We start from the raw sequence: 12,192 nt of genomic DNA on the forward strand, positions 1-12,192 counted from the left end.
AAGCAGCTCGGTTACAAACTGTTCAGCAACTTAGAGCATCTGTTCTAGTGAGTTTTGTGACTCACATTTGAAATCACTGTGCATTTTCTCTGTTCACATCATGGCAGCCTTGCTCTGCTCAGCACTCCTATGAGCTTCTTGAATCTCTGTGTCACTCTTCCAAAAGACAACTGCGTACTTTCGTGTATGTCATTAGGGAGCCCCACTGCCACTTCCCGAAAGGAAATGTAGGGTAGTCTTTGTTTTAACTTAAGAGTTATCCTACGTAAAATCTCCAAATTTGGTGAAAATTCATTAAACCCTTTGTGTATGATGGGATCACAAAAAAGAAAAGGAATGACGCTTCAATTTATTTGTAACTTATTATTATATTTATTGTGTTTTAATGATAGACGATGCATTGAAGCCTCTCTCTTCCTACCTCCATGTAGAGAATTTTCCTTCTGTGTTTCCCATCCAGTCCTAGATTCTTCCCTCTCAACACCTCGACTCCCAAACAGAAACCACTCAATAAACAAAAAACATAAAGCCAGGTGGCACAGGTTTGTCTGAATTGAGATTTACTACTCAACCCAGGATAAGAAGAGGCTGGAGACCGTGACAAGCTAGGAATGTTTTAGGGCGCCATCTTTATGAGTTGGTCAGGGGTCCCAGTTGCCCCCGCACCCTGCAGAGGGTGGGGGCTCAGAGCTGCTCAGGGTCCCATCGGATCTCCAGGGGGGTCAGGATAAAATTTCATGTTATCCCAGAGCTGGTGTTATTTGTGTAGAACCTTAGTGTCAGATTAGACTATTCGTAGTGTGTTATTATAACCCCGCAGCCCTTTGGGAAATTCTTTATGGGTGTCTTTGCTAGTTAACCGGACTTTTCCATTGTGCGTTTGTTATTGTCATAGACACCGAGGTCCTGCCCGAAATCTGGCTTAGTTCCCAGACGGCACAGCAGCGTGAGCGTGGTCTAATGTTGAGTCCCAACAAACAAAGCAGGTCGTACGCACTAAGCTGTTCAAAGATGCAGCTGTAGTTTGGGAAACTGGCCTGAGCAAGGTAGCCCCGATTTAACGTAAAGAAATGCCCACCTTGGTCATTCAAGATCTCTAGAGCTCTAGAATGAGATGGGCCGATGGTCCAGAGCTCAGGGCCTGCTACCAAGCAGATGGCTGAGCTACAAGGAGGAGGCACAGAAGAGCTTTGGCAAAGCAGTAATAAGAGGCAAACAAATCATTAGGGATGCTCTATAAAGGTCCCGCTGAAATACAACCTTTGCTTTTCTTCTTTTTCCTCTTTTGCATGCCTTCTTTTGTTTTACCTCTTATCTGTCTGGAGAAGGCATATGCTAATTCTCTCTCTGCATAATTTAAGAGTATTTCCAATCCTTTTTCAGATGTCACAAAATTAAAGTTAACATTTTATCTAGAACTACTAGTATTTTAAAGTCTTTATGTATTGCATGAATCTAAACACCCGGGAGGAAAAAAAAAATTGTGATTAAATTAACCTCAGAGGGAAATGTAATTTGTTCCCCTGATAATTGCCCCAAATTAGTTCTTTGTGGATAAATTACTATTTATAGGGTATTTACTAGCTCTAGAACAGTCTTTCAGATGCTGGAAACTATACCTCGGCCTGAGGGTAGAAAAGAGAACAAGGTTTATGATTTGCTTTGGGGGGAGACTGAGGCTGAGTTTTTGAGGTCTCCCGGGGAAACAAAGAGCCCCAGACAAGTCCTGTGATGCTCTCCCTAGATTGAGAGGATTGAAAACGACTGCTTTAGCTGATTGAGTTAATGTGCACAGGGAGGACCCTGTGCATTAGTTTAGAGAGGTTCTCTTCTTCGCCAGGCCAAGCATGTTTTACAAGGGTCAGTGAATTCAATGATCGTGACAGAGTGTAGAAACCCTTTGTTTTTGACTCAGTTCCCAAGAAACACTATTTGGGAGAACACAGGAGTCTATAAAACATAACTTCTATGGGCAACCCTTGTCCTGCTGTAAGCCTCAGTTTCCTTATCTGTAAAATGGCACTGAAATAGTAATAGCTCACTGAGTTTTTTTTGAAGATTATCTGAGATGATGTATGGACAGTGCTCAGCACAGTGCTTGGCATATGTAAGTAGACAGTACATGTTAGTTGGTGTCATTGTATTACACAGAACCATACATTCTGCATTTTGTGTCCAAGTCTTGGTGACATGTAGGTCCCCTCATTTCCTTTGACTATAACAGTGTTTAATATGGTGGTCTTCAAACTTTTGAGCATGTTCTCTACCTGTAAAACAAAAACCTTTCCAATATATATCCATTTATTTATATACTAGTGCCTGGTACATGGATTCATGCACATTGAAAGGAAATTAATTAGAAGGTAGTAGGTGGGGCAGGATTGAGTGAGATAGGCCAGACAAGCCCTGGAGCCAACCTCCCACAGTCCCTCCCTGGCCGGCAGCACCTGGGGTGGTCTGTGGAGTAAGTGGGAGTCCCTCAGCCTGGCCTGTGGGCATCGGGCCGAAACCAGCTCTCTGACATCTCCCGAAGGGTCCCGGAGTGGGAGAGGGCACTCTGCAAAGTTGCTGTTGTACAGGGTGTGGAATGCAAACGCAAGTGTGCAGTAAACCAGATTTGGGGCCGACAGTGCCCCAGCAACAGCATAACCCATGGCCGAAGGTGGAATCGCACAGCCCCGTGAGGAATCTCTGGTTTTGGGGTGCAACACCTGAGAACTGCTACTGCCAAATCACTGCAGCTTGCCAGCTCCTGCGTTGAGCATCTGCCCCCTGGTGCTCAGTGCACATCATAGCAACCAGCCAGACGGTCAGACACTTAGCATATTAGCCTTTTATATATATAGATATTTATTTATATAACTATATGTATATACATAAGTCTATGTATGTGTGTATCTATATGGTAAATACAATCTGTGCATTAAACATTAGTAACTTTATTTAACTTAAAATTCTCTTGTTAATATATGCGAAAAGTTATTTTTTTCTGATAGCCTGAAGAAGTGTTTTGGGCATCCCTTGGGGGCACTGGTGCCCCAGCGGTCTCATCAGATAGGGTAATCTTGAGCTAGCATTAACCTGCAAAGTCAAACAGCAGGCTTCCTAAGGGAGTCTTGGAAGCCAGGTGCTCCTGTTGTGTTGCTGTTTTCTTCATAGCACTGATCACTTTGTTAAATTGTGTCATCAGTTTACAAGTTGATTGTCTGCTCATTCCTGCCTTGTTCCCCACAAATATATTACAGCTTGTGCCAGGGAGACACTGTTTATGCATCCTGCAGCCCTGGCTCAAGGACATAGTGCCTGATGCATAGCAGACCCTCAGGTGAATGAGTAGGTGAACGTAGGGGGAAACACGCCTTCTGCTTTTCCCTCCCACAAATGTTTTTGTTCATGGTAGAGAGCCCAGGCTCAGGAGAATGCTACCATAATCATGGTTGTAGCCAGTGTTGATTGGCAGCTATTTGTAAAACCTCTTCTGTGGCTTGCCGCTCTCTCAACAGTGCTCATAGAGGAGCACTATTCTCTCTTCTTGGCTCCCAAAACTAAATGCAATGGACTCCGGACTGGGCACCGTTTGACCAAGCTGGGAAGCTGTGGTTCTGGCTGGTATCAGTGAGGTGCCAGATGCTGAATCTCCAGGCCCATTTGCCCCATACCTGCATTCTTTTGGAATCTTTACATAAACATGGGTGTTTCACCTATTTCCTGAGTGGTGCAAATGCCTTTAGGCCACTTCCTTTTTTATGCAAGTTGTCTGTGGACACAGTTTCTCTTTGGTTTTTGTTTTATGGTTTAACGATAATCTCTTCTTTAGAGTCATGACTGTTTTTCTCTCTGGAATTCAGATTGCACCATAACAGCATTATATCTGCCTGCTCTTATGGCAAGAAAACTAGGCTCCCCCAACCCCACCACCCAAACTCCTGACAGTTGCTTTTTATAGTTGTTATGACATAAAAATGTTTCATCAAATGTGGAAAGATCTTTTGATAGTGCTCAGACCGTGGTACTCGTTGCGAAAGCTCCTGGGGTTTGGCCTGTGGGATTCACAGATGCAGGCAGTGTACCCAGACCACCACCAAACACACGCATTTACGCTTGGCCTTTTGTGACTCATTCTTTAAGGCAAATAACAGATAAAAATAAACTGTTATATAAAAAGGTAAGCTGATCTTATATATATTATTGGTGCCCTTACCTGGTGTTTGGTTGGTTGGGAGTAAAAGAAAAATCAATTCAAATGGACTTAGACCATAAAAGAAATGACACTATAGCCAAAAAGTGCAGAGATAGGGCTATCTTCAGGAGAGACTTGGCCTACTTACTCACTCTGCATTTTTCAGCTCTGCATCTCCAGTGTAGAGTTTATTCTTGGCAGCATCCTCTCTCAGGGTCTCAAGATGCTATCAGTGACCCCTAGTGCTACTCACTTCAGGTTACCGTAGAATCCAGTAGGAAAGAGAAAGCCTTATATCTCCAACAAATCCCCAGAATTGACATGGGTCATGTGCTAATCCCTGAATTTTAAAATTGTAATTAGGAGGATAGGCCATGTGGTTGGTTTAAACTAATCCGGGCCTGACCTTGGAGTTATGGACAGGAGTTGAATCCATCCAGACCACAGGACTAAGCAAGTTGGAGCCCTGTTGGCTGAGGTGAAGGGCAGGTAGTCAAATAGCTGTTATACCTGACATTAAAACAGGACTGGATGTGCAGCACTGATGTAGGTTTCTGACGTTTATTATTTGGCGCTGGTGTGTCTTGTGTCTCCGAATATTAGGGTTAGTTTCCATATTTGGTTGCGGTGGCCATTAGCCATGTCTGTTAGGGTTTCTGTCTTTATACTGTTTGGGTACATGGTGATTCTTTCTGGTCAGTGAGTTGCAAGCATTTGGATTAAAGCGTTAAGTTGTGGATGTGAGGCACTCTCTTTCCCTCTGGTGCCGCAACTTGAAGCATGTGAAATGGTGCCTGGTCCACTGAGAGTAACTGTGATGAGCAGCGTCTCCCTGCTGGCTCATGTTGGATATAGTAGCATGAGCAAGAAGCAAACACTTACTCTGTTAAGCTATGCAGATTCTGGAGTTCTTTGTTACTGTGGCATACCCAGTTTATCCTGCCTGGTACATTGGATTGCCTAAATTCATTTGTATTATTTAGGGGTTGCTCACAAACCCCTTATATTTTTGTATAATTCTTTCAACTTATGTCTATGATCTCATCTCCACAATCGTCCTATATATAGCTGAAAAATATTAGCTTCATTTTGCCAGTGGAAGAATTGAGGCAAACTCCTCCAATGTTCTATTTAAGTGTTTGTTATTTTCTATTTGTTTTGCTTTCTTAAGCAATATGATTACACAATCAAACTGTACTGTAAAGAATCATGTTGCTCATTTTATTAATATTTTATTTGATGACTTGCCTCTGAAAAATTTTGCTGTATTTTTCCCCACACCAAGCTGTCAGTGTTGAAAATGTAAAGGACTTTGGCCACTGCCGCTTCTGTTGGAAAGCTTAGCTAAGGAAGTGGCTGGCTATACGGTTTGCCTGCATGGAGCTGTGTCAGGAGCAAAGAGAAACACTCTTGCGGGGGTTGAGAGGGAATACAAGGAGCTGTAATCACACATTAGGCAATAGAGAACTGGGACTCTTACCGAGCAGGACGACTCTCACTGAGAGGAACAGGTAGCAATACAGGGTTTCTCTTGGCCAGAAAGTGGCAGCAGACTAGCAATACAGAGTAGAGGAGAGAGCAGGGGCTGACTGAACACAGAAGAGACATCTGCTGGGCACTGAATTGGGGGAGCATTAGGGTGAAGAGAACAGGCTCTGGAAGCAGAGTGCTTGGATTCAAATCCTGGTTCCACCACCTATCAGCTGTGTAACCTTGCACAAATTACTTGATCTCTCTGACCTTGAATTCCCCTTATATATAATTGGGATATTAGTACCTATTTCATAAGGATGTTGGGAGGATAAGATGAATTGAGAAATGTAAAGGTCTTAGAACAGTACACATAGTAAAAGCTTGGTAAATATCATCATCCTATATAATAATAAGGTAATATGCAAATAGACCAAACAGCAGAATGACTGGAATGCCTGTGGCCCCTTGCCCCACCCGGCCCTGCCCTCCAGTGGACACCCTAACCCCGATTGGGGGTGGGGCTGGCCGGCAAACCGTCTGTGGTGGCTCCTTGCCCTGGCTGGCCCTGCCCCTGATGGCCTTTTCAGGGTGGGCCAGCTGGGCCCCACCAGTGCATGAATTCGTACACTGGGCCTCTAGTTAATAATAATAATAATAATAATAATAATAATAATAATAATTCTAGCTGGTTTGGCTCAGTGATAGACTGTTGGTCTGTGGACTGAAGGGTCCCAGGTTCAATTTCAGTCAAGGGCACATGCCTGGATTGCGGGCTCAATCCCAGTAGGGGCCATGCAGGAGGCAGAGAATCAATGATTCTCTCTCATCATTGATGTTTCTTTCTCTCTCTCTCCCTCTCCCTCTCCCTTCCTCTCTGAAATCAATAAAAAAATATTTAATAATGATGATAAGTAATAAATTTGTTGCCACCCTTTCTGCCACCACCTTGGTTCAAGCCATGCATTATCTTTCACCTGGATTAATTCAAAGACCTCTTCATTGGTCTTCACATCTATTCTTGTGTCATTTCTGATTTGTTCACCTGGTAGCCAGGTTAATGTTTTAAAATTAGAATTCATAAAGTTACTTCTTTGCTTAAAACCTTTCAGTAATTCCCCCTTTACTTATACTTTTAGTCTTTATCATAAAATATAGCTTTCGAGGAACTTGTTTCCCTAGCCTCAGTTTGTGCTGACATCCATAGTAAAGCCTCATAGTTCCTCTTTTAGATCCCCAAGTGTGCCATCTTCTGCCAGCCTCAGGGCCTTAAGACTAATATATTTTAGAGGAGCAATGCCATTTCCTTATCCTGGTGTTGCTTTTCAGCTGGAGGGGTCTCTACTGGGATGATACTTCTCTTTCCACCTCTACTCACTCTGTCCCATGGGAGGTGGAGTTGTGTGTCAATCTCAGGGGAATACCTGGGCCTCCTGAATTTAGCCCTGCCCTCTTCCTCTCAGAGGTTAGCTTCCTATAGGGAGCAAGCAGGTTGTCTCTGATGTTCCTCTAGCAGTGGGCTCTTTCCCACTACCTAGGAGGACTTCCCTGTTCTGCGATTGCCTGTGTGGTTAAGCCTACCTCACTATAGGGTCAGTTAACTGGCTCTCCTGCCTAACAAACTAAAGCCATGACTTCCATACTGGCTTCTATCAGCACTAAAGATGCTATATGGGTTCTTTAGACAATTTTCTTTCTACTTTGTCTCTTCCTTCTCACTTCATGCTTGTCCTCCTCTGGATTGGGGTATTTCTAGTAGTCTGTGGTAGAAAAGCTAAGAAGGCCATGGAGATCTTCTGTGCTGTACTACGGAATGAACTATGCTAAAATTTGACTGTAGGCTGGCTCAATGAAATGACTGAATATCAGTGTGGCTGATTTAAGGTCTTAACAATGCTCATATTCTTGGACAGGGCAGTGGAAAACAAAGGTAAATGGGTCCAGAGAGTATCCAGGAGGGGGAGCCCTGGTTCCTTGTTCTCAGTCATAGCTGTGAGGATTTGTATCATCTGTGACTAAGTCACAACAGAGCCAGTAAACAAACACAATCATTGCTGGAGTTTAAGCAAATAGGAGAAAATTGTCAATTGGCACCATCACTTTATACCATGCAATTAGCTGTTCACCTATGTGGAATTCAGTTTTGCAGGAGAATTTGTTTTATAATTCTTGCATGGTTTTGAATGTCACAGCCGAAGTTCAGTCTGTTCTTTTAGTAAGATACAGGCTCACACTTAAACTAAATTTTTAGTTTACACTTAAACTAAAACAAACATATAAAACAAAAATAGGAATATTTGATTCTTTTAGTTAACTGCTTTTTCTCCTTAGCTTTTCTCTTCCTTATAATGTTCTCCAAATCTCTCCTTTAAAAAAAATGTGTTGTTACAGTTCAGTTTTCCCTCCCAGCCCAGCTCTTGAGTAGATAACTCATTGCAAAATAGCCATCATTAACTTAAAGAACAGCCTTTAGCACATTCCTATGCATCAGACCAACTAAGCTGGATATTCTCTTGACACCTCTCTTACTCTCCCACACTTATTGCCAGAGCTGGACACATTGATTCATGGTAAATGTTAAAAATGGCCATTTAACAGATGACTATTTTCTTTAAAGAGTATCAGTGATTAGTAGGAATCAGTGTGGGTTCACTTAAAACAAGGTACACTGACTAATCTCAGTTTTAAAATATTAGTGGATGGAAATACCTGGGCATGCTGATTCTGAATTTCAGCACTACTCCAAATTTCATGTTTTCTTTGTAGATAAGATAGATTGAAGACTCATGGGAATATAGTTAGGTGGATTAATAAGTGGCTAAATAAAATGTACTTAGTATCTATCTATCTATATATATAAAAGACTAATATGCAAAGTGTCCCCTTGGGAGTTCCAACGGGAGACCAGGAGTTCAATCACTCGCTATGACATGTGCTGACTACCAGGGGGTGGCGCAGAATGAAGGAAGGCTCTGGCCAGCAGCTGGTAGTGGGGGAAGGAAGGCCCCTTCTGGCAGCCAGAAGACCCTGATTGCCCTGATCACCAACCAGGCCTAGGGACCCTACCAGTGCACAAATTTCGTGCACCAGGCCTCTAGGGTTTTATATAAACTCTTGAGAAGGATGTTAACAATAATCTGTGTAGAGGTCTCCAGTAGTTTGCCAAAGTTTTATTTTTTTATTGATTTCAGAGAGCAAGGGAGAGGGAGAGAGAAATAGAAACGTCAATGATGAGAGAATCACTGATCGGCTCCCTCCTGCACACCCCACAATGGGGGATCGAATCCTCAACCCGGGCATGTGCCCTTGAACCTGGGACTCTTCAGTCCGCAGGCTGATGCTCTATCCCCTGAGCCAAACCAGCCAGGGCAAGTTTTATTTTATTTTATTTTTTTTATGAGAATCTTTTTTAAAAATATATTTTATTGTTTTTTTTACAGAGAGGAAGGGAGAGGGATAGAGAGTTAGAAACATCGATGAGAGAGAAACATTGACCAGCTGCCTCCTGCACACTCCCTACTGGGGATGTGCCTGCAACCAAGATACATGCCCTTGACCGGAATCGAACCTGGGACCTTTCAGTCCGCAGGCCGACACTCTATCCACTGAGCCAAACCGATTAGGGCAAGTTTTATTTCTTTAATTAAAAATTTAGGGTTGTATTTAGCCCTGTTCATTTTATTTTATTTTTATTTATTTATTTATTTTTTTTAGAAAGGTAAGAATTTATTGACCACAGCAAAAATATACTTAAGGCTGTGAAACAAGGACGGGCATAGAAGAAGCAACAGGAGAACTGAGGTTGGGCTGCCTTGGCTTATTGAAAAGTCAGAGAGTAGAAGACAGCTTCAGGGGGTTAGCCTGGGATGAGCTGCTACTTAGCCCTGTTCATTTTAAAAAATTCAATTTATTGGGGTGAGGTTGGTTAATAACATTATGTAATTTTCAATGTACAATTCTATAATACATCATCTGCATGTTTTGTGTGCTCACCATTCAAAGTCTAGTCTCCTTCTATCACCGTATATTTGATCCCCTTTACCCTCTTCATCCACCACCACCCCTGCAACCATCTCCTCTAGTAACCAACCTTCTGTTGTCTGTGTCTATGTATTTGTTTGTTTGTTTGTTGCTTTCTGTTTTATATCCCACATATGAGTGAAATCATATAGTTCTTGTCCTTTCTGACTGACTTATTTCATTTAGCATGCTACTCTCAAGATCCATCCATGTTGTTGCAAATGGCAGTATTTCATCTTTTCTTATGGCTGAGTAGTATTCCATTGTATATATGTACCACATCATCTTTATCCAGTCATTCACTGAAAGACACTGATAGCCCTGTCCTTTTTAATGTATAGTCTATAGCTTTGGGAAAATAATAAATGGCATGTGTTTGAAATTTTCTGATGACACAAAGCTGGGAGAAATATTTAATAGTTTGGGATAGTTCAGTTAAGAGTAAATATTTTTTTTTATTAGGTTGGTATACTAGGGATATAAAAAATATCTTGTACGTAGATATTTAAAAACATCAACTGTATATGCTTATGGGGAGACTTAATTGTAATTTATGAAGAAATAATCTAGAGATTTTAGTTCATCAAAACTCAATATGAATAAACAGTGAGATACAATTGCCAAAATGCTAATGACATTTAAGAACATCTGTCTCTATTCTAAAGGGATTAGTTGAACTAAATTTTTAATATGTGTTTGGTTCTGGACACGATGTTTTAAGAAAGATGCAGAGAAATTGGGAAAATTCCAGAAGAAGCTGATCAGGAAGAGATGTCTATAAAATAGGTCATGAAGAATGGCTGAGGGGTTCTAGGATGTCTGGACCAGAGTGCAGAAGGTTTATGGGAGACCTAGGAGTGATTCTTGAAAATTTGAAGGTTCTCAACATACAAAGGGCTTAGATTTGGGTTAGGTTACCCCAGAGATGGAATTTGTCAGATGTCAAGAAGTTATAGGGAGGCAGATTTGGGTTTCTCATTATAAAAACCTTTCTAGCAATTTTCATTCTACAATGGAGATAGGCTGCCCTGCAAGGTGGTTAGTTTCCCACCACAGGAGACTTTTAATGACAGGTGTAGGGGCCCTTTGTAAGAGTTCTCAAAAGGGCCATGCTTTAGGAAGGTGTATCAAATGATCCCTGACGTTCCTTCCAATCTCATGGGCCCCAGCATGAGTTCAGTGTTTGCACATAATAGGTGCTCAAGCAATATATGCGAAATCAATACATTCATAAGAGTAAAAAAAGCTCAGGGGCAGATCTTTGCCATATATATATATATATATATATATATATATATATATATATTTGTCATAAATGATTTTATGGCATTGAACAGTAATTTCACCTAGTTTCAGGAGCATGTCATCTTAGAAAAAAATGAAGGCCTTGGACCACAGAGAGTTTAAAATTTCCTAGATAACTGGCTTATATTTCTTGCTGTGCTATAACTCATTGTCATCCTTGTAAGTTTTAGAGCTATTTCTGATAATGAACAGGCTTTGCCCCAAACTAACATGATGCTATTTCTTTTCCAGGATAATCGTATCCACACGTCCAAGTACAACATTCTCACCTTTTTGCCAATTAATTTATTTGAACAGTTCCAAAGAGTGGCAAATGCCTATTTCCTTTTTCTTCTGATTTTACAGGTAATGTTTATGCTGTATTTCTTCATGATCTCTTTGATAAATGTATTCATATAATTTGAAAAATAAGTTACTTCACTTAGTTAAATGTTCATGATTAGTAAAACCATCCTTATGAGATTTTTAATGTTATTATGCTATTATTGCTGTTTCTCTTCACAAATGTGGGAGGGCTAGGAATGGATAAAAACTAGCACATTCATCATTTTAAACACTGAGGTAATTTTAAAATGCAGTCTTGCACTTCACTTGAACCAAACCAGAGCCTAATGACTATTGTTCACGGCCTCTCCCCTTTCTTTATCTCCCTCTCATGTCAACAGTATGGGTATTGCCAGAGTGAAGACAATGAGTCTAGCAGAGTGGTAGTTTGTGGAACTTAATATGGCAAATTCACTTGCATCTAAGAAAATTGACATATTTTGCTTATATATTAAAATAAATGATGTATGATATATGTTATTTCACTCTAGAATGATTTTTTAAAATAGTTTGAGTGGTTAATTGGTAGTTATAAACACTGCTTTTTTCTCCCATTTGACTAAAATTTTTCCTCCCATTTGAAAGAAAAAGGCATAGATCAAAGACTACATATATAATACAGCTCCCATTAACCAGTTATTTACTTAGAATTTATTTCAGAGTAATTTAATCACACTAAACTAGTAGATTCCGAATGTGCTGGAATCTGTGTTAATTATAGGAGGTAAGAAGATAGAGTAGATGTGTGCAGTCTAGATGAATAGTTTGAGTACTATTTTTTCTTCAGTTGAATAATTATTTGTATTAAGAATCTTTTGATTATAAGTGGCAAAACCTTTTATTCTTTTAAGCAAAAAGGGAATATATTTATGAGTATATGTCATTTCATGTAT

General features: G+C 40.8%; 1 protein-coding gene across 1 annotated transcript in view; it reads left to right on the plus strand.

Moving 5' to 3' along the window:
• The window catches only part of LOC308521002 (putative phospholipid-transporting ATPase IM), a 119,392-nt gene that overhangs the window by 36,763 nt on the left and 70,437 nt on the right, over positions 1–12,192 (plus strand). The window contains exon 4 of the mRNA XM_081093742.1: positions 11,207–11,320. Within this exon, the coding sequence (XP_080949868.1) occupies positions 11,207–11,320 (114 nt within the window). The remainder of the gene's footprint in view (positions 1–11,206; positions 11,321–12,192) is intronic.

This window comes from Myotis nattereri (assembly GCF_964212035.1).
Source record: "Myotis nattereri genome assembly, chromosome: 1".
Lineage (NCBI taxonomy): Eukaryota > Metazoa > Chordata > Mammalia > Chiroptera > Vespertilionidae > Myotis > Myotis nattereri.